General features: G+C 41.1%; 1 protein-coding gene across 2 annotated transcripts; it reads right to left on the reverse strand.

Moving 5' to 3' along the window:
- Nucleotides 1-5,119: 5,119 nt before the first annotated feature.
- Nucleotides 5,120-7,217, reverse strand: LOC306781098 (mitochondrial glutamate carrier 1-like; the record flags this gene model as incomplete). 2 transcript variants are annotated; one of them, XM_079273785.1, is made up of 6 exons in its annotated part: nt 7,110-7,217; nt 6,481-6,606; nt 6,166-6,221; nt 5,641-5,731; nt 5,424-5,536; nt 5,120-5,319 (listed from the first exon to the last, which is right to left on the reverse strand). In XM_079273785.1, the coding sequence occupies exons 1-6, from the start codon at nt 7,130-7,132 to the stop codon at nt 5,120-5,122; spliced, it is 609 nt and encodes a 202-aa protein (XP_079129911.1). In that variant the 5' UTR covers nt 7,133-7,217. The 2 variants fall into 2 exon arrangements, with proteins under 2 accessions (XP_079129911.1, XP_079129910.1); XM_079273784.1 differs by having other exon boundaries at nt 5,424-5,542.
- Between the last annotated feature and the right edge of the window lie 17,112 nt (nt 7,218-24,329).

A 24,329-nucleotide genomic window follows, 5' to 3' on the forward strand; every position in this document is an offset into this window, starting at 1 on the left:
TTGTAAACCAGTCTTGGTAGATTTCTTATTGGAGCGTGTCGACTGTACAAAGCAGCGGACACACGTGCTCCGGCCTTCTCTCTGTAGGGTGCGAGTTTCAGCCTCGACGTGCGATGTGAAATCCTTCTTTTCGAGTGACTAAGCCTTCAGGAGAGAACTGCAAGGCTAATAATGTTTAGCATTTTAAGACAATCAGTTATAGATTCTGTTGTCCTTCATGTTCGAGAACATTTAATGTGCGTGTACTGTACCGAAAATAATGTTTATTTGCGTTGTTTAGTGCTGTATGGAATTGGTTCCGTCTGCGCTACATGTACATTTGTGCTAGCACAAAGATAACATGTTTACATGTGTAACACCAATGTGTTGTCACATGTGTGTTATGACTTCGTAGATAACTGGGACACTTTCTGGGGAAAACCTGGTTTGCTTAGGAGGGACGGCATTCATCCTACTTTGGATGGAGCAGATCTCATCTCTGCAAATCTGACCCAGTTCTGTATGGACCTGGTACATGACAACCCAGAGATCAGACCAGGAAGCAGAGTTGCAGTCTTACACACTCCTCTGAGCTTCCATTAGAGCAGTTACTCACGCAAAACCACATAGAGACTGTGTCTGCCCCACGGCCACTGAAATTAATTAAATCAAAAATAAACGATCGAGGAGTTAAACAAAATAACTTAATCCAAGTTAAAACTACCGCAACAGTACAACAAAATAGGATAATTAAATGTGGACTCTTAAATATCAGATCTTTGTCATCTAAAGCTCTACTAATAAATGAGCTAATATCAGATAATCATATTGATTTATTTTGTCTTACTGAAACCTTGCTGAGTAATGATGAATATGTCAGCCTAAATGAATCAACTCCTCCTAGTCATATCAATACTCACATTCCTCGAGGCGCCGGCCGAGGAGGTGGAGTAGCAGCCATCTTTGACTCTAGCCTATTATTAAACCCTAAACCTAAACTAGACTATAACTCATTTGAAAGCTTGGTTGTTAGTCTTTCACACCCAACCTGGAAAACAATACAGCCAGTTATATTTGTTATAGTGTACCGGGCCCCAGGTCCGTATTCGGAATTTTTTCAGTTTTTATCAAGTCTAGTCCTTAAAACAGATAAAGTAATTATTGTAGGTGACTTTAATATTCATGTGGATGTCGAGAACAATAGCCTCAGTACTGCATTTATCTCATTATTAGATTCGATTGGTTTCTATCAGAATGTACAGAAACCCACTCACTGTTTTAACCACACTCTCGACCTGGTTCTGACTTATGGCATTAACATAGAAGATTTAATAGTCTATCCACAGAACCCTCTTCTATCGGATCATTATCTAATAACCTTTGAATTCCTACTAACGGAGTGTACACCGTTAAGCAAGAGTTACTACACTAGATGTCTATCTGATGGTGCCGTAGCTCAATTTAAAGAAGCGATTCCGTCTGTATTTAACTCAATACCATGCTTCAATATAACAGAGGACTCCTGTGCTAACTTTAGTCCGACCCAGATTGATCATCTTGTCGACAGTGCTACAAGCTCACTGAGAAGGACACTAGACTCTATTGCTCCTTTAAAAAAGAAGTTGGTAAAACAAAGGAGGTTCGCTCCATGGTATAACCCTGAAACCCGCAAATTAAAGCAAACATCGCGTAAACTTGAAAGAACATGGCTTTCCACTAACTTGGAAGAATCTCGGTTACTCTGGTGAGACAGTCTTAAGACATATAAGAAGGCCCTCCGTAATGCCAGAGCAGCTTATTACTCATCGTTAATAGAGAAAAATAAGAACAACCCCAGGTTCCTCTTCAGCACTGTAGCCAGGCTGACAGAGAGTCACAGCTCTGTTGTGCCGAGTATCCCTATAGACCTCAGTAACAATGACTTCATGAACTTCTTTAATGATAAAATTGATAAAATGACCTAAAATGATGATAAAATGACCTGCAGACCGTCTGCAGGTCATCCAAGACGCGGCCGCCAGATTGCTCACCAGGACAAATCGACGGTCTCACATCACCCCCATACTCCGATCTCTCCACTGGCTCCCTGTAGCATCTAGGATACACTTCACAATTCTCACCATCACTTACAGAGCACTTCACGGTCAGGCTCTGACTGATGTAGCTGATCTACTTCGTCCCTATTCACCCGCCCGCACTCTCAGGTCAAACGCTGTAGGTCTTCTGTCAGTCCCACGCACACGATTTAAGACCCGTGGTGACCGAGCCTTTGAGGCAGTGGCCCCGACTGGTACACCCACCTCGAAGAACAGAAAAGTAAATAAATAAAAAGGTCACCTCATTTTGCCGTGCTAGACGTCATTATATAGGCAAGGCAAGTTTATTTGTATAGCACATTTCAACAACAAGGTAATTCAAAGTGCTTCACATGAAACCATTAAAAGCATCAAGGCATAAGTAAAGGAGATTTAAAACATACATTGAAACAATAAAAACAGTCATTCCTAAATTTGAATCGATGTCTCCCTGAGACATTACGCTGCAGGCAATCAACCATACACTGCCGCAATTCTGCAATTACTCGCACACAAACCACGTCTGGAAAAGATCTCTGCCGATTGATATATATATATATGTGTATATATATCTATATATATATAGATATATATTTATTTTTGCTCATATATATATATATTTGCTTATATATATATATATGTTATATATATATATATATATTTTACTTATATATATATATATGACGTCTAGCACATGTAAATAAACACACACATACATGGTAAATCTGTAGACACGCCTGCATCACTCTACAAAGTAAATACATAATCATCACATCATACAAGCACAATATGCTCAAAAATCAAATGACAATAGGATTGGCCAGTAGGTAGAAACCAGAGTGCCCAAATAATTACTTGTCCAACAGAAAGAGAGTCAAATTAATCAAAAAAATAAATACATCTGTTTTATACCACTGGCATCACTCCTCAGTGTGTTTTGCTGCAATCTTTTGATTGCCTTGCCATGTTAATGTTTTTTTCCAGGTCTAGATCCTTTTCCATGCATTCAGAGTATGAGGACAGAAATGACTTAAGTATAAATAAATAAATGCATTAATAAATGTTTGAATTCAGAAATAAATGAATAAAATAACAATTAAATGCTGAAATAAATAAATATGTATGTGTCTGTATGCCAGGTGGGAGGTCCTAACCTCTGTCTAAAGCAGGATTGGTCACAGGAGTGTGATCGCTTCTGGTACTACTTCTGTCTTACACGGTAACGTTGAAGTTGGCTGGCCCGCAGACAGCTGCCATCTTAATGCTCAATAAATGTCCATCATTCTCTGCAGTCATCAGATCAGTCGTTAAAACAGACACGTTCATATTAGAGATCATAGCCAGTTTGTTTTATGTTTTTTACTTTAGTTTACCAGCAGATATTTTTCCTTACTTTTTACTTTCTGATAAATGAGTTGAGAAAAATTATTTCTTGGTTAAAAATGCTTACGTATGTTTATCACTGTAAAATAATAAATCATCATCTCTTTCATCATCACCGTGTCTTTCATAGATGAAATGCATGTATTTAATGCTTTATAAGCACAAGCATAAAACATGATAATGTATCTAGCGGGCCGTGCATTTTATACCTGGGCATTCACTGCTGTCTTACACCTAATAACCTCATGATGGCGCCACAGCTACGGTTATTTGTTTCTAGGTGTGTAACATCACGTATTCGTATTAAACCGTTCGGTACGAGGCATATAAACCGAACAATAATACTAGTGCATTTTGAAAATGCAGAAGCTTAAATTGTGGTAAATATAATGTTTTCGGTGGAGACACCGGTCTGTCTGTCTGTTTAGTTTCCGGGTCAGCGTCTGACCCCGGAAGCAAAATAAAACACAGCTGAGGCGCGTATGTTCTGCGAGGCTATGCTAAACTAGCTTAGTAAGGAAAACAACACGCACAAACTCACGCCACATTCTCCCCGCAGCGTTTAGGCAGCTGTTCCCTACTGATTCAAACAGGGCTAAGCAAGCGCCACACAACCCCATTTCTCCAGACCATACTTATTGTTTGTAAAAGAAAACAGCCCAAACTGATTCAATTATCCAGACCCTAAACCCACGCAGGACGGGATGCTTCGTAATTAACGGACAATGCATATGGTCAAAATCGATGTAATTAATACACCCTGAACCGTCACATATATTCACAACAAAGCCTGACAAAACAATCCAGCAACACTAAAGAGCAAGGGCCATTCAAATATTAGTTACATCAGGGAACACTATCCATAAACGACACGATAGGCAAAATTAACACACTGCAGATGTAAAGAAAACAAAAGCAGTTTCACTTACCAAATGTTCTATTTGTCCAGACAATCGTGGTCCTCCAGAAATCGGATGAGAAGAGCAGCAATGCCATCGGCTCTCTTGTTGCCGGTAACATAAAGCCTTATAACATAGGATAATCTCATCACTGGTAAGAAAGGCATCACATGTATCACCTGCATTAACTTGTCACCTTTTTTATTCTGGCTGGTTTCAGTGAAGTTTCTTCATGTGTGAGTCCACAAAGATTTGAGACTTGAGATGAATCCTCATATATTAAGTTCAACTTTTACGATTTAGTTTGGATCACAAGATGGTGCCATCATATTTAAAGCACAAACAGGTGACAAGTTTGTAAAGCCTATTTCTCTTCTCAGGAACATATTTTCGTCTACGGTTTAGCTGCAAAATTAGAAGCGCTCTGTGGGCGGTGCTTGGTTTTGGCTCGACTGATTTTAAACATGGCGGCCGGGTCGCAAACTCATTTTACAGCTCAACAGTACAAGTTAACATGTTTCTGAAAACATTTCAGGTAAGAAACACGCAATACAGTAACAGAATCTTGATTCATATTTGATCTGCACTGCTTCGTTTGACAGGAGTTCATGAGCAGAGAATGGCCGCTCCTTCAGGCAGAGGAACCTGATTTCTTTTCACAGATTATCCATCTCATGTACTACCGTCAGGATATACTGACAGTTTGAGCAAATTTGACAAAACTTTAATTTTATTATAGTTGTCAACTGTGGCTTTAAGCAAGAGCAAGCATGAAATCCCATCTCACCTCATCAACGTGGCTCCGAGTCCCCTGTACAGTCCTGACACTCCTTTGGTCCTCAGCAGCTCTCTGGTGATCTGTGTGGCGGACACTCGCGTGACTTGAGGCGCAGGGCTGGCGTTGTAGGAACGGCTAACAACAGCGCTGGTCCCCCCCATCTTTAGAGTCGTCACTACACTAGGCACCACCCTCTGCTGGGCCGCTGGCAGAGAGAGGAAACATATTGTAACTGTTTTCGGGTAACTGTTGAGGACGTAAAGAGCACATCAAAGCATTATTTGCTGCTGCTGACTTCCTTGTAATTACCTAGCCTGCCAGCATCCTGCAACTGGATCTTGAGCATCTCCATGGGTGTGGTGATTATGACCTGGCACATTCCTGCACAGCATCCTGCCAACATCTCCTTAAACACAGTCAACCTGCCACTGACAACACATGGACAGGGTTATTTAAAAAAAAAAAAAAAAAAAAAAAAAAAAAAAAGGGACTCACGTTGTCCGGCTTAATCCGTGGTACTACTCACCCATCTTTGCTCAACTGGTGGCGGAAGAAGTCATTAGCAGCTAGTTTGATGGCCTTCTCGGGAGTTACCAGGGTGAGATTTACTGCTGCGCCTGCAACAAGCATTGACAAACTTAATACTAATGAACCATTGATGTAGCAAGATGTCTGTTAAAGAAATGAATTCCACATCACAGAGGTTGTCAATCAGATAAAGCAACAATGATTTATGTGAGGCATAAAATGTCCATTGCTTCAGTGCAGTGAGTTGTGGTTCTGAGATCACAAAAGATGAACCACTGATTAATCTATTTTCATGGAATTTGATCCAAGCACTTAGCCATGACACAGCATGGCGGATGAAAATCAATAATAATTAAAGAAACGTGGCATAAGAAAAGCATCCTTCTTTGGGAGTCAGATGAAATTGGTAAGTTTGGTTCAGGCCAATCAAAGTGTATCACAGGTCTTGATATTCTATTCAAGGAGACTATTCAGGCACATCTTAAAAATGTCAGTATTTTACAAACAATGAGAATAGTGTTACCTCTGTACATGCCAAAGTAGCCCTCTGATTTAACTGTCTTTATTAGGCAATCCATCCTGAAGGAGAAAAAACACAGACATTGATAATTATGCAAATTATTTAAAGGATACCCTCATGTTTATGCATATTATAATTAAGTGAGTGTTAATAAAATAGTCAGGGCTTGGAAAATTAAAACTTGGGAAGAGTCTTCATACAAGGAGATAGTTTTCAAATGATGTGTGGTAGGTAATTATTAAAAAGGTAAATACTAAATAGTGAGAAGGGGTAAGGGGGCCATCCGTCATCTTTTCTTTTGGCTTGTGTGGCTCTTACATGTTCTTGTAGAGTTGCTGCCCGCTGCGCTGGTTCTGTAGGCGGGTCTTGGCCAGGTCTATTGGGAACACACAGGTGACTCCTACCATGCCTGCAATCCCTCCATTTATCAGCTTAGCTGGGAGGCTGTTTAACGACACGTCAGAACAGACATGCGCACAACAATCATTCCCTTTCTCACAACATTCCTAGAAATTGAGTAAAGGTGTACAAGTACAAGGATTTGGTCGTCTAAAGCACAAAATTAAGGACACCATCTCCATTGGAAAGTAATTCATTCGGCTTTTTAAGCGTGTATTCTATTTGTGAGGCATTAGCATTGCAACAGAACTGGGTACAGAGTGACTGCCTCTGGAAATCGGCTCATCCAAAAATAACTTGTCGACAGAGTAAATAACACAACATACACATACGTGCAGAAGGCATTACACACCCGAAGGCTTCTATGATTTGCCATGGTAGCTCTAGAGAAACAGAGGGCAAACTACAACTGTGTTCTATTACAGGTGTTAATGCAGTTAAATAATCAAAGCATGCTTTATTCCTATTTTGCTCTTTGAGCAGCCTACACACTGTATCATGCTGGAGGGGTTTGGTGTATTGTCCTAATGGACAGAGCAGGTTCATACCTAATCTGCTGCTGCTGGGCCATGGTTCTTGGTTGTTGAGAGTGCAAAAGATGGTCCGCACAAAAGGAGGCAGCAGAGGGAAAGCAGGCTGAGAGTCCCTAGGAGACACGAAGCAAGGCAAGAGGAGAAAGAAAGTCAGTCTTATATATAGAGAGAGAGGCAAGTCCAGCCCCGAAGATCCTGGGATAAATTTGACATTACTCTCCACCCACTGCACCGCCAGCCAAGAACTGGAGCCAAGCTCAGTAATCACGCTACCGAAATCAAACCACAAGCAAACTAGCTCCCAGGGATTCATCTCCCTATCTTGTGAGGGAAGTTGCCAACAAGTCCTCTGTCACTGAAAAGAATGTATTAATATCTACCACCTTATTAAACTTGAAGCAGTCACATGACTTGGGTTAAGGGAGTCAGACAAGTTGATATGAAATCTTGTTATTTTAAATTGTTTTTAGAGTCACATTCAATGTCATTGACAGTAACATGATTATCAAAAACACATGTACTCTAGAAATGATAAAGATCTTAAAGAAGAAACTTGAATGCTGGAAAACTGAAGTGAGAATCTTGCAACTTTTCTTTCACACTATTACCCTTGTGCTTATGACCTGTAATTCGGGGCCCTATGGTACTATGGCAAAACAGTAAAATAAATAAATTGACTAAAGGGGGCATGTTTGGACAATACGTTAAGTGCTAGTACCAATTTATGCAATCACATGTTAATTGAAAAGTGGTGGATCTAATATTATGATTATTATTAAAATTTTCAGCTGGTAAAGCCTTTTGGTATTGTAGCAGACACTTTTAATCAGGACTTCTCATAAGATGTACCGCTAATTCTGATAAGGTACCGTGTCTGCTTTGACTATGTTCCGACGTGTCACATGAATAGATCTGCTCTGCACTAAACCAAAAGTTGCACACCTGCCCTGCTACTTTAACAAGCTACTTCTGAGCTGCAGTAGGCTATCAATTGCGAGCTAAAATATGTCAAAGAAGCAGGCTATTCGAACGAAACATGATGAAGGTAGACCATAAACTATGTGTCGGTAAGTGCATGCATGACCCACTTTAAACTAAGAGATTAGGTGGTGTTGCAAAGGTGAACCGCTGTCTTCGCATCGCTGCAGGGGCCGAATGGATGAATGAACGTTAGGAAGGAGGCAAGGAAGCACAAACAGCCAGGGACGTTTCGAACCTGACGTCTTGGTCCGTGTACGTTTCACTGTCTTCATCCTCATCCTCTGTTGGCCACTTTATCTTCTGGCCATCTGACGGATTCATTTTATACGATCAGTTAACACTTGTCTTTCGAAACAACCAAGAGAATAGAAAGCACAATAAACAGCAGAATAGAAAATGAGACATTTTCAATTCTAATAATCCAAATTGTAATTCGATCAGGGCATAGTTGTTATTTTAAAGAACCATACTGGAGGTTTTTGCATGGTAACACATTTTTTTTATATTAGTTTCCTTCCTTTTAGGCAGCAATTAGTGTCAGTTCATTTCTATGAAACTTGCAAGGACTTCAGGACAACCATGTTTGAGCAGTACTTGTTCATGCAGTGATGTGATGTAGGTTTAACTTTAAAAAAAAGAGATCAAATGCTGACTGTGATCATTTCAATGCAACACGTTTCAGATCTCACCAGGTTAATGTTTATTGTAATGAAGTGAAACCAATGGCTGCCAGAGGGTAGAAAACACATGTAATTTCTGAAAAACTAATTTGTGTTAGTGTTTTTGACTTAGCATCATGGGGTCACTTACCTGTGGTGTGCACTGTACATCAGATGCTCTTGTAAAGAGGAGGGGAATTGTGTCTTTCCTCTCAGTTAGCAAAGGCCAGATCGGTGTCTCTTTTAACCCCCTTCGTAACTGTTTCACTTGTCTTGAGGTTCTTCCAAGGACCTGCAAAACATTTGCATCACAACAGAAAAACAAAGCAGCCTTACTAATCTTTAACCAATGGAGTGGTCTCACCGACGTCACGATCTCCTTAGTTACGAGGTCGGTCGGCCATGTTGGAGTACATACAGATCCTACATGGCGGCGCGTAAACAAGGAAGTGCGGCGAAAATACCATACTTTGAATCACTGGATAGTGCATCAAAGGTTCGCTACCTGGCCAAATTGAAGGTTATTGGTAACTTGGATCCCTATACGATGAGTGCAGATCGTTTCAGTGCCGATCCTACTTATCTTCCATCGGTAAACTACGCCAACATCTACACGTATCTCGTGAACACCCCCAGTCCTTACACAAAAGACGAGTTGGAGTGCTACAAAGGGCTCGACGCTTATAATCAGTTTGTCAGTGGATGGGTCCGAGACGTCAAAGCAACGGTCGTCGACAATTCTCATCTCGTCATTGGGAGAGTAAATATATACAGATCTGGTCAGATATTTAGCAATATTCAATGTTTACTCAGCGCAAACAGACACGTGTGTTTGTTTACATTGTACGTGCATGTCATTGTGTGCGGTGTGTAGGAATTCACTTTCAACTAACTCCTAACTTCATCCCCCCCCCCCCCACACATATATATATATACATATATATATATATATGATCTGACGTTAAACTCATATTAAGCAATGCTGAGGCTGCATCTCTGTGTTTCGCCTGTTGTACACGCTCGACACGTCTCTGGCACCGACTGCTGTCACGGGCAGATGAAGCTTCGGAAACCTTCTCATGTCCAAGTTTAATTTATATTTCCTTTATTAAATACTGTTCACAAACGAATTTGTAAATAAAATCACTGACCACTTATAAAGTGATCCGCACATACTCCAGTGTACGCCAAATTCCATTCCTTTATATCTCGAGAGATGCGTGACAGCCATTTCTCGCGACGTCGCTTGGATAGCTCCTTCGTGTCATTTCCTTGATGTGTAATGACCGCTGGCAAACGAAAGAATGATTTCTTGTCTATCAGCTCTGCTGCCACAACCAAAGACAGCACAAAAGTTCACCACCGATAGGTTATGCGACTCAGCCGTGCATGCCAGTGGCTTTGTGTGTACTCCAACATGGCCGACAGCTAAACTGTGACGTCACACGAGACCACTCCATAGTCTAATTAGCATTACTTAATAAACTCATCAACATCCATCTGTGTATGTCACAATAAAGACAAACTGCGAAAGACATAATGTTGTCCTACATCAGAACTTCAACTCTGATTAGTCTGTCTGGTTTGTATGATCTATTGAGTACAGATCAGAATACTCACAGCATGGAGGAGCAGTTTGTCCAGCAGCCATCTTCTGTTGTCAGATGTGACTGCAGGCAAATCCCAGAACAGTGCCAACTCATTAATTAGGTTATTTTCTTCAGATGACAAATCTGCTGTATCCTCCAGCTAATAGTGACAATTAGAATTAGAACAGATTAAAAATCCTGATTTCTCAACACTTGCATAATATTCAGATTTGATACAACAAATAGGGAATTGTTGTTGATTGTCTAATGCATTTTTATCCTCAATACAACAGAAAGAGTGAGTGTACGAATGAAGTTGTGCAGGCGCAGCAACAGTTCACCTCCTTGTCGTCCTTCTCCCTCCAATGTATGGACAAAACAGGCTTGAAACCTCGCCTAGAGTCAAGTGAAGAGGATAAGCTATAATCAGTACAAGAACATAAGCCGTTGCAGATGAAGCATAATAATGATAATAAAACATTTTATTTATATAGCGCTTTTCATGACACTCAAAGACACTTTACATTGAAATAATCATATATAAAAGCAATACACTAAAAACATAAAATACACAATAGTGGTCACACTTTAAAAGCAGTTTTGAACAGGTGGGTTTTGATTTGGGATTTGAAAGTGGAAAAGTCATTGCAATCTCGGATGTTTTTGGGGAGAGTTCCAGAGGAAGGGGGCAGATATGGAGAAGGCTCTGTTGGCTAACGATATCATCGCACACTTTTACAGGAATGTGATCTGACGCACAGCATGAATAAATAAATCACTCATCTAGTTCAGTTTAATAGAGTATATTGGCACTTTGACCAACATTATTTAGCTAAACAACTGCTGTTGTTATGCTGCTTATACGTTTAAACAGAAGAAACTCACAGTTCTCAAGCTGGTCAGCCACATCCCGCAGAAGGTCTGCCAGCGGCCGTCCGGTCGAAGCCATGAGTGCTGCTAGCTAGTTTTTTGACGTCGTCCACAGGGATGATTTGCTAGGAATCGGTTGCTTCTGTATTGCGCCCATACTCGACCAAGCCTGCTTAAGAAAGAGTTTCGGACCGCCTACCTCACGAACATACGGACACAGAAATAAATAAATGAAGTAATGCAGAAATATATTTATTTATTTACGTCCTGTTTAGGTATTGTAACCGAGCGTCTTGGGTTCGTGTGTAAGGGCACTTATCATACAGTAATAACTGGAGTCGGGAGACCAGACATCTTGTGTCAGCCCACGGCTACTCTATTATTGTTTTCTCCTTTGGCGGGAGTTGCGCCTTCGCTACGGCAACCCTCAAGGGACATATCATCGTCAACACCAGAACGACAGAACACGAGACAGTCTGTTACAGTATCAACTTTCATTTATTCATCTCAGCATGTATTTACTATTTTATTTATTTATTTCAGCATTTATTTCAACATTTAAATATTTCTGTATTCATGGGACAGCCTCGTCACAGCCGCGGTGACGCAATCGGTCTCCAAATGGCCACATCTGGCGCATAGAATGATGTGACACATGATTCGTCACGATCAAAGGCAAAGCGTCACCAATGACGTCAGTTCAGTCTAGAACAGCCTAGAACAGCCTAGAATGGCATGACATCACAGAGATGAAACGCAAAGAAACTATATAACCTACCCCTGACTTCACTTCTCCAAACTAGTTATTGAAGGTCAAGAGACACCAGTACTACAGTGTAATCAAGAAAGACAAATTAGAGGCAAATAAACTCTATACCCCCGACTAATTATCCAAACTAGTTATTGAGGACTTTCAAGAGACACCAGTGGAAGGAAGACAGATAAATATGAATCACCTAAGCATGAAAGACCTTTGGGAGGATCGAAGGAAGAAAGATAATGACAGGTTGGTCAAACTTAATGAACTTGAACAGCAGCCAAAGGTGACTGAGCATGACAAAGATGTCATGTTGGTCAAAAGTAATGACCCTGGGCAGCTTGATGAGAAGCATGAGATTCGTCCTGAAGAGAGCCCCTTGCCGGCTGAAGAGATCCTCTTGCCGGCTGAAGAGAGCCTCTTGCCGGCTGCAGAGAGCCTCTTGCCGGCTCCAACTAAATACTTTTGGAAGCGTCAAATGAAGACAAAGCATTGCAAAGATGTCAAGTCGGTCCAACTTAATGAACTTAAACAGCAGCTGAAGGTGTCTGAGCATGACAAAGATGTCATGTTGGCCCGAATGAATGAACTTGAACAGCAGCTGAAGGTGTCTGAGCATGACAAAGATGTCACGTTGGCCCGAATTAATGAACTTGAACAGCAGCTGAAGGTGTCTGAGCATGACAAAGATGTCACGTTGGCCCGAATTAATGAACTTGAACAGCAGCTGAAGGTGTCTGAGCATGACAAAGATGTCACGTTGGCCCAAATTAATGAACTTGAACAGCAGCTGAAGGTGTCTGAGCATGACAAAGATGTCATGTTCGCCCGAATTAATGACGTGGAACAGCAGCTAAAGGTGTCTGAGCATGACGATGATGTCAAGACGGCCCGAATGAATGACCTGGAACAGCAGCTAAAGGTGTCTGAGCATGACGATGATGTCAAGACGGCCCGAATGAATGACCTGGAACAGCAGCTAAAGGTGTCTGAGGATGACGATGATGTCAAGACGGACCGAATTAATGACCTGGAACAGCAGCTAAAGGTGTCTGAGCATGACGATGATGTCAAGACGGCCCGAATGAATGACCTGGAACAGCAGCTAAAGGTGTCTGAGCATGACGATGATGTCAAGACGGCCCGAATGAATGACCTGGAACAGCAGCTAAAGGTGTCTGAGGATGACGATGATGTCAAGACGGACCGAATTAATGACCTGGAACAGCAGCTAAAGGTGTCTGAGGATGACGATGATGTCAAGACGGCCCGAATTAATGACCTGGAACAGCAGCTAAAGGTGTCTGAGCATGACGATGATGTCAAGACGGCCCGAATGAATGACCTGGAACAGCAGCTAAAGGTGTCTGAGCATGACGATGATATCAAGACGGCCCGAATTAATGACCTGGAACAGCAGCTAAAGGTGTCTGAGCATGACGATGATGTCAAGACGGCCCGAATGAATGACCTGGAACAGCAGCTAAAGGTGTCTGAGGATGACGATGATGTCATGTTGGTCAAAAGTAATGACCCTGGGCAGCTTGATGAGAAGCATGAGATTCATCCTGACGTGATCCCCTTGCCGGCTCCACCTAAATTCTTTTGGAAGAGTCTAATGAATGACCTGGAACAGCAGCTAAAGGTGTCTGAGGATGACGATGATGTCAAGACGGCCCGAATTAATGACCTGGAACAGCAGCTAAAGGTGTCTGAGGATGACGATGATGTCAAGACGGCCCGAATTAATGACCTGGAACAGCAGCTAAAGGTGTCTGAGCATGACGATGATATCAAGACGGCCCGAATTAATGACCTGGAACAGCAGCTAAAGGTGTCTGAGGATGACGATGATGTCAAGACGGACCGAATTAATGACCTGGAACAGCAGCTAAAGGTGTCTGAGGATGACGATGATGTCGAGACGGCCCGAATTAATGACCTGGAACAGCAGCTAAAGGTGTCTGCGGATGACGATGATGTCGAGACGGCCCGAATTAATGACCTGGAACAGCAGCTAAAGGTGTCTGAGCATGACGATGATATCAAGACGGCCCGAATTAATGACCTGGAACAGCAGCTAAAGGTGTCTGAGGATGACGATGATGTCAAGACGGACCGAATTAATGACCTGGAACAGCAGCTAAAGGTGTCTGAGGATGACGATGATGTCAAGACGGCCCGAATTAATGACCTGGAACAGCAGCTAAAGGTGTCTGCGGATGACGATGATGTCAAGACGGCCCGAATTAATGACCTGGAACAGCAGCTAAAGGTGTCTGCGGATGACGATGATGTCAAGACGGCCCGAATTAATGACCTGGAACAGCAGCTAAAGGTGTCTGAGGATGACGATGATGTCAAGACGGCCCGAATTAATGACCTGGAACAGCAGCTAAAGGTGTCTGAGCATGACGATGATGTCAAGACGGCCCGAATTAATGACCTGGAACAGCAGCTAAAGGTGTCTGAGCATGACGATGATGTCAAGACGGCCCGAATGAATGACCTGGAACAGCAGCCAAAGGTGTCTGAGGTGTCTGTCATGTTGGCCCTAATTAATGAGCAGACTTGTCCTGAAGCTGCTGAGACTCAGACCAGAGGTTGGCGGTTTCTACTGAAAGCAGGAGCGCTTCTTGGCACCGTCGCTGGACTGGGAATAGCAGCAATGGTCATGTTAAAAAGATAATATGTTGTGAGTGTGATGCCCACCAATGTGTTAGCGGGACGTGAAGAGCGCAGCAGGATGTGAAATCCTTTGTGGGATGTGAAACCCTAGTGGGAACAATGATGTTGCCACTAAAGCCACTAGAAGGCACTGTACTCCAGACAAAGCTAGCGGGACGTGAAGAGCGAGGCAGGATGTGAAATCCTTTGTGGGATGTGAAACCCTAGTGGGAACAATGATGTTGCCACTAAAGCCACTAGAAGGCACTGTACTCCAGATAAAGCTAGCGGGACGTGAAGAGCGAGGCAGGATGTGAAATCCTTCTTTTCGAGTGACGAAGCCTTCAGGAGAGAACTGCAAGGCTAATAATGTTTAGCATTTTAAGACAATCAGTTATAGATTCTGTTGTCCTTCATGTTCGAGAACATTTAATGTGAGTGTACTGTACCGAAAATAATGTTTATTTTTGTTGTTTAGTGCTGTCTGGAATTGGTGTCTGTCTGCACTACATGTGCATTTGAACTCGCACAAAGATAACATGTTGTGAGTGTGATGCCCACCAATGTGTTGTCACATGTGTGTTCTGTATTTTGTGTTCATGCACAGCCAATATGTTTTAAAGTGAGCACACTTGTTTATTCCAGGAATAGATGTATAACGTTAAGTGACTGACCTAGTGGGAACAATGATGTTGCCACTAAAGCCACTAGAAGCACTAGAAGCCAATAGAAATTGAGATAGACGGCAGGGGAGGAGTCGCGAGCGAATATGTGGGCGGGTTAGAAAGTGTTTTTTCTGCCTCTTTTAGCGTGTGGATCTCCGGGACGGCTGTGTCCTGGGACCAGAGGTAGTTTTTTTCCAAAGTGGGTTTATATTGTAATATTTCATAGGAGTATGTACTCCAATGTTTAACTGTAATCGTACTTGCATCAGTGGAATTAAATTCCTTATAATTGTAAACCAGTCTTGGTAGATTTCTTATTGGAGCGTGTCGACTGTACAAAGCAGCGGACACACGTGCTCCGGCCTTCTCTCTGTAGGGTGCGAGTTTCAGCCTCGACGTGCGATGTGAAATCCTTCTTTTCGAGTGACTAAGCCTTCAGGAGAGAACTGCAAGGCTAATAATGTTTAGCATTTTAAGACAATCAGTTATAGATTCTGTTGTCCTTCATGTTCGAGAACATTTAATGTGCGTGTACTGTACCGAAAATAATGTTTATTTGCGTTGTTTAGTGCTGTATGGAATTGGTTCCGTCTGCGCTACATGTACATTTGTGCTAGCACAAAGATAACATGTTTACATGTGTAACACCAATGTGTTGTCACATGTGTGTTATGACTTCGTAGATAACTGGGACACTTTCTGGGGAAAACCTGGTTTGCTTAGGAGGGACGGCATTCATCCTACTTTGGATGGAGCAGATCTCATCTCTGCAAATCTGACCCAGTTCTGTATGGACCTGGTACATGACAACCCAGAGATCAGACCAGGAAGCAGAGTTGCAGTCTTACACACTCCTCTGAGCTTCCATTAGAGCAGTTACTCACGCAAAACCACATAGAGACTGTGTCTGCCCCACGGCCACTGAAATTAATTAAATCAAAAATAAACGATCGAGGAGTTAAACAAAATAACTTAATCCAAGTTAAAACTACCGCAACAGTACAACAAAATAGGATAATTAAATGTGGACTCTTAAATATCAGATCTTTGTCATCTAAAGCTCTACTAATAAATGAGCTAATATCAGATAATCATATTGATTTATTTTGTCTTACTGAAACCTTGCTGAGTAATGATGAATATGTCAGCCTAAATGAATCAACTCCTCCAAGTCATATCAATACTCACATTCCTCGAGGCGCCGGCCGAGGAGGTGGAGTAGCAGCCATCTTTGACTCTAGCCTATTATTAAACCCTAAACCTAAACTAGACTATAACTCATTTGAAAGCTTGGTTGTTAGTCTTTCACACCCAACCTGGAAAACAATACAGCCAGTTATATTTGTTATAGTGTACCGGGCCCCAGGTCCGTATTCGGAATTTTTTCAGTTTTTATCAAGTCTAGTCCTTAAAACAGATAAAGTAATTATTGTAGGTGACTTTAATATTCATGTGGATGTCGAGAACAATAGCCTCAGTACTGCATTTATCTCATTATTAGATTCGATTGGTTTCTATCAGAATGTACAGAAACCCACTCACTGTTTTAACCACACTCTCGACCTGGTTCTGACTTATGGCATTAACATAGAAGATTTAATAGTCTATCCACAGAACCCTCTTCTATCAGATCATTATCTAATAACCTTTGAATTCCTACTAACGGAGTGTACACCGTTAAGCAAGAGTTACTACACTAGATGTCTATCTGATGGTGCCGTAGCTCAATTTAAAGAAGCGATTCCGTCTGTATTTAACTCAATACCATGCTTCAATATAACAGAGGACTCCTGTGCTAACTTTAGACTGACCCAGATTGATCATCTTGTCGACAGTGCTACAAGCTCACTGAGAAGGACACTAGACTCTATTGCTCCTTTAAAAAAGAAGTTGGTAAAACAAAGGAGGTTCGCTCCATGGTATAACCCTGAAACCCGCAAATTAAAGCAAACATCGCGTAAACTTGAAAGAACATGGCTTTCCACTAACTTGGAAGAATCTCGGTTACTCTGGTGAGACAGTCTTAAGACATATAAGAAGGCCCTCCGTAATGCCAGAGCAGCTTATTACTCATCGTTAATAGAGAAAAATAAGAACAACCCCAGGTTCCTCTTCAGCACTGTAGCCAGGCTGACAGAGAGTCACAGCTCTGTTGTGCCGAGTATCCCTATAGACCTCAGTAGCAATGACTTCATGAACTTCTTTAATGATAAAATTGATAAAATGACCTAAAATGATGATAAAATGACCTGCAGACCGTCTGCAGGTCATCCAAGACGCGGCCGCCAGATTGCTCACCAGGACAAATCGACGGTCTCACATCACCCCCATACTCCGATCTCTCCACTGGCTCCCTGTAGCATCTAGGATACACTTCAAAATTCTCACCATCACTTACAGAGCACTTCACGGTCAGGCTCTGACTGACGTAGCTGATCTACTTCGTCCCTATTCACCCGCCCGCACTCTCAGGTCAAACGCTGTAGGTCTTCTGTCAGTCCCACGCACACGATTTAAGACCCGTGGTGACCGAGCCTTTGAGGCAGTGGCCCCGACTGGTACACCCACCTCGAAGAACAGAAAAGTAAATAAATAAAAAGGTCACCTCATTTTGCCGTGCTAGACGTCATTATATAGGCAAGGCAAGTTTATTTGTATAGCACATTTCAACAACAAGGTAATTCAAAGTGCTTCACATGAAACCATTAAAAGCATCAAGGCATAAGTAAAGGAGATTTAAAACATACATTGAAACAATAAAAACAGTCATTCCTAAATTTGAATCGATGTCTCCCTGAGACATTACGCTGCAGGCAATCAACCATACACTGCCGCAATTCTGCAATTACTCGCACACAAACCACGTCTGGAAAAGATCTCTGCCGATTGATATATATAGATATATATATGTGTATATATATCTATATATATATATATATATATATATTTATTTATTTTTGCTCATATATATATATATATGCTTATATATATATATATATATATATATATATATATATATGTTATATATATATATATGTTATATATATATATATATGACGTCTAGCACATGTACATAAACACACACATACATGGTAAATCTGTAGACACGCCTGCATCACTCTACAAAGTAAATACATAATCATCACATCATACAAGCACAATATGCTCAAAAATCAAATGACAATAGGATTGGCCAGTAGGTAGAAACCAGAGTGCCCAAATTATTACTTGTCCAACAGAAAGAGAGTCAAATTAATCAAAAAAATAAATACATCTGTTTTATACCACTGGCATCACTCCTCAGTGTGTTTTGCTGCAATCTTTTGATTGCCTTGCCATGTTAATGTTTTTTTCCAGGTCTAGATCCTTTTCCATGCATTCAGAGTATGGAGGACAGAAATGACTTAAGTATAAATAAATAAATGCATTAATAAATGTTTGAATTCAGAAATAAATGAATAAAATAACAATTAAATGCTGAAATAAATAAATATGTATGTGTCTGTATGCCAGGTGGGAGGTCCTAACCTCTGTCTAAAGCAGGATTGGTCACAGGAGTGTGATCGCTTCTGGTACTACTTCTGTCTTACACGGTAACGTTGAAGTTGGCTGGCCCGCAGACAGCTGCCATCTTAATGCTCAATAAATGTCCATCATTCTCTGCAGTCATCAGATCAGTCGTTTGTGGCCACAAGAGTTAACATAAAACAGACACGTTCATATTAGAGATCATAGCCAGTTTGTTTTATGGTTTTTACTTTAGTTTACCGGCAGATATTTTTCCTTACTTTTTACTTTCTGATAAATGAGTTGAGAAAAATTATTTCTTGGTTAAAAATGCTTACGTATGTTTATCACTGTAAAATAATAAATCATCATCTCTTTCATCATCACCGTGTCTTTCATAGATGAAATGCATGTATTTAATGCTTTATAAGCACAAGCATAAAACATGATAATGTATCTAGCGGGCCGTGCATTTTATACCTGGGCATTCACTGCTGTCTTACACCTAATAACCTCATGATGGCGCCACAGCTACGGTTATTTGTTTCTAGGTGTGTAACATCACGTATTCGTATTAAACCGTTCGGTACGAGGCATATAAACCGAACAATAATACTAGTGCATTTTGAAAATGCAGAAGCTTAAATTGTGGTAAATATAATGTTTTCGGTGGAGACACCGGTCTGTCTGTCTGTTTAGTTTCCGGGTCAGCGTCTGACCCCGGAAGCAAAATAAAACACAGCTGAGGCGCGTATGTTCTGCGAGGCTATGCTAAACTAGCTTAGTAAGGAAAACAACACGCACAAACTCACGCCACATTCTCCCCGCAGCGTTTAGGCAGCTGTTCCCTACTGATTCAAACAGGGCTAAGCAAGCGCCACACAACCCCATTTCTCCAGACCATACTTATTGTTTGTAAAAGAAAACAGCCCAAACTGATTCAATTATCCAGACCCTAAACCCACGCAGGACGGGATGCTTCGTAATTAACGGACAATGCATATGGTCAAAATCGATGTAATTAATACACCCTGAACCGTCACATATATTCACAACAAAGCCTGACAAAACAATCCAGCAACACTAAAGAGCAAGGGCCATTCAAATATTAGTTACATCAGGGAACACTATCCATAAACGACACGATAGGCAAAATTAACACACTGCAGATGTAAAGAAAACAAAAGCAGTTTCACTTACCAAATGTTCTATTTGTCCAGACAATCGTGGTCCTCCAGAAATCGGATGAGAAGAGCAGCAATGCCATCGGCTCTCTTGTTGCCGGTAACATAAAGCCTTATAACATAGGATAATCTCATCACTGGTAAGAAAGGCATCACATGTATCACCTGCATTAACTTGTCACCTTTTTTATTCTGGCTGGTTTCAGTGAAGTTTCTTCATGTGTGAGTCCACAAAGATTTGAGACTTGAGATGAATCCTCATATATTAAGTTCAACTTTTACGATTTAGTTTGGATCACAAGATGGTGCCATCATATTTAAAGCACAAACAGGTGACAAGTTTGTAAAGCGGGAGGGCCAACTCTGCTCAGGAACATACGTCACACAGGTGAGCATGATGCAACTTTTCCTAAAGCTTTCTCACAGGTTTGACAGAACATTTAATTAAATTTAGCCTCTGTAATTAGGCCACATTAAATAATGACATCAAATGTCGGTGTTTCTGACATGCAACAGTAGGCCTATGCCCAACAGTGTTAGCAGTTACTCCTGTGGCTGTTTGTGAGACATGTGCATAAGGCTTTGTGCAAACAATGTGTAAAACCCTTTTAGTAAAGCCACTCAAATTAACAAAATCAGTCTCCTCCCAAATGTAGAATAAGCCTATCAGATTTGGCATTATTTAATATGGCAATACACCTGTTATGCACTTATTTATTTCCATAGCCTACAATTATTCTCATTTCTTTAATTTACACAATTTTCACAATAAAGTTACAATGCATGTTCAACACAGTGTTTTATTTAGATACTATAAAAAAGAAAAAACAACAACATGAGCAGCTGAGGAGCTTAGATGCACAACAATAACATCAACAAGCACTGCTGGTCCATCAGCTGTATCATTTGCCATGCATGTGCTTTGACTGTGTTAGCGTCAGGTTCTCACGGAGGGCTGGGTCTGGCTCTTCGCACCGCCATGGGTCACGGTGCATCGGTTATTGGAGATATGGCTGGAGCGGACGCAGTGGTGTGTGCGCGTGTCGCAGCGCCTGCAGCTGCAACGTTGAGCAGCAGGATAATACAGGTATGGGTTGACGTCCTGGGGGCAGCCCGGCACATATGCGGCTCGGTACACCAGGGAGCGAGGCACACAACTGCGCTGGATGACGAAATTCCTCCCAAAACGTCCCCTGAAGTTGGTGTCCTGTAAACATAGAGTTGAATTTGGCCAAACTTCTTCCCATATCACTTTCTCAATGTATAGACCTTACTGAGGTATACTGAGGCAGGCCTACTTGTGCTTTACTTGAGTATTTTCATTTTATGGTACTTTATACATTTACTTTACTACATTTCGGGGGGGAAATATTGCACTTTTTTCCCTACTACATTTATTTGAAAGCTTTAGTTTCTAGTTACTTTGCAGATTTAGATAATAAATACAAACTATAATCTCAAATAATGCTACTCACTCCACTCTCACCAACTGCCTCACTGACATTAAATCATGGATGCAAATCAACTTCCTCAAACTGAACTGTGATAAATCTGACATGATCGTCATCGGTCCCAAATCCCTCACCAAAACCTGTCACAACTTCTGCCTCACCATCGACAACTCCACTCTGTCTCCCTCCCCACACATCCGCAACCTTGGAGTCATGTTTCGACAGCAACCTCTCCTTTGAACACCACGTCAAACAAATCACCAGAACTGCCTTTTTCCACTTAAAAAACATCGCCCGTCTCCGCCCATCACTCTCCTCATCTGCTGCTGAAACTCTGATCCACACCTTCATCACCTCCAGAATTGACGACTGCAACAGCATTCTTCACGGCACATCATCCAAAATCCTAAATAAATTCCAGTACATCCAAAACTCTGCTGCTTGCCTGCTCACCCACACCCGCTCCCGTGACCACATCACCCCTGTTCTCCAGAACCTCCACTGGCTCCCCGTCCCACAATGCCGGACTTTTAACAGAGTATTTCTACATAGTAGTATTCCTATTTTTATTTTAGTAAAATATCTGTGTACTCCTTCCACCACGGTCGAATTTACAACTCAGCAAAATCATGTTTTAGAAGATTTAAAATGCTGAATCAAATATGTTGCATCAAGTATTCTTATCATGAGCATCGTCACATCAACATCACCTAATCATAGACTTTGTTAAAATATCTAAAATGCTCAGATGAAGAGCTTCCATGGACAGTGTGAGAGTGTGTAGTCACCTGTGTGTAACAGTAGCCGTTGCAGATGGTAGTGTTGATGGCCATACACTGGCCACAGTCACGCCTCTCAATCCATAAGGTGTGGTTTTTCAGCATACAGGTACACACCGCTCCATGCATCAGCGCACACAGCAGCATGCATTTCAACACTAACAAAGGCATGCTGACAGTGCAGATGGTCACTTTGAAGATTATAATTCAAAGACAACACCAAAGATGCACTCAGGAGGATATCCTTGCAACAATATTGATTAGTTAAAGTTTATGAAATCCTAAATTGAAGAGAAAAAAAAAACCTTGACACATGACCCCATTGTTGTTCATGAAATTACAGAGATGTCCAATGACAACAGTGTGCATTTAAGTTATTTCAGTTATCCAAAAATTGATATTCCCTTTTTAAAATGAGATGATCTCTCTGTGTCTGGATTCTTCCTCTCACTGTGTCCATTCGGTTCCCCAACTCTGCCCTGTTCCTCTCCTTTGAGAATATATGAAAAGACCAAGGGTGTCCGTCCTCTTTTATCCACCCCGACTGCTCCAGTAAACTTCAGTCTGCAACATCATTCCAGAAATCACATGTCAGCTACAATGTTTAGAGTTAAGAGTAGTCTCAAAAAACAGGGGTAGAGAGAGTATGTGTGTGTGTGTGTGTGTGTGTGTGTGTGTGTGTGTGTGTGTGTGTGTGTGTGCGCGCGCGCATGAATGGGCAGTGTTCATTTCCACAGGTCATATTGAAGAATATGGGCTGAACCATTTGGCATGCAGGTGGGGGTGGGGGTGGGGGTGTTACTCGATATCACTGCAGGTTGAGGATGCTGCTAGACATTATCTGTAAAAACCAGATACAACAACAAGATGTACAAAAAATGTGTGCGGCTGGTCCAACCTGATCCGTGTGGTTGATTCCACACATGCACCAAAAATGTTGGAAGTGAGTCTTTTTAAAAGAGACATCTTGAAGTATAATGAGTGTTGGCACATTTGGTAAATGTACAATACCTATCGGTAGTGCTATGAAGAATCAATTGAAAGATGAATAATACAAATATGAATCAGTTATAAAATGTGAAAATAAAACAACAGATGCATCTGTAAATATCTCCATATTCTAAAAAATAATAATAATAAAAATCAAACACATGAGGAAATTGATTTTGAAAAAAAAAATCACATTTAGACAGAATTTAAAGTACCGTAGTAAATTATATATTTTTAATTTGTTTACCCTCTGGGACAGAAGATGTGATCCAAACCATTAAAGGGGATTTAAGAAATGGCACAAAAGCTAAATTAAATTAAAGTTAAACATTTGACTGATGCTGGGTCGCACGCACATGTTTCTGTCTCTACCTGAGGAAAAAGGTTATGCCCTCCTTTTTTAAGCCATTAATGCTCCCATTATTCCAATCTGTTCTTAACAACAAAAATACAGATCAGGCTTCTTTTAGAAAACTGATTTAAATATATACTGAAATACAGAAAGTAGTGGCAGTTGAATTAGTATACATATACACACACCATATAACCTGATTAGTTTTGCCACTATTTTCTGCTTCTGACCTGACCCTTGTTTCTTTTATCTTGCTGACTTTGTCATGTTGGGTCACATGTAACAAATCCATCAGATAATCTCAAGAAAAGTGGGTCGTGGTCTGCCCTGACACAGATCCAGCTTTTTTACTCGGACAGGTGGATTATTATTTGTGTGAGCTTCATGAAGCAAGACAGCTATTATGTTACAAATCATGATACCGTACTTCGTGGGTCATACCTGGATTTAAAGAAAAAAGAAAAAGAAAACAATCAAATCACTTGACTTGTCCCCAAAAGTCAACTGGTTGTGCAGAGACAGAGACACAGCATATAACACAAACCACACAGACACATCAGACGAATACAAATACAAAATGTGTGAAAGACATACCATACACAGGTTAAAACAGTTTTTTAGATAAATGATGTGTTCAACTTTATAATCACAATAAATCATAAAATATTCAACATTTATGTCCTGTGTGGGTTTAAGTACGTATCGTTTCCTTGCAGACTTCAGGTAAGAGATGGCACAGGGTGTGAAATATATTTCTTTGAAAGACTGAAACTCTGCATGCAAG

This window comes from Melanostigma gelatinosum, assembly GCF_949748355.1.
Source record: "Melanostigma gelatinosum genome assembly, chromosome: 8".
NCBI lineage: Eukaryota > Metazoa > Chordata > Actinopteri > Perciformes > Zoarcidae > Melanostigma > Melanostigma gelatinosum.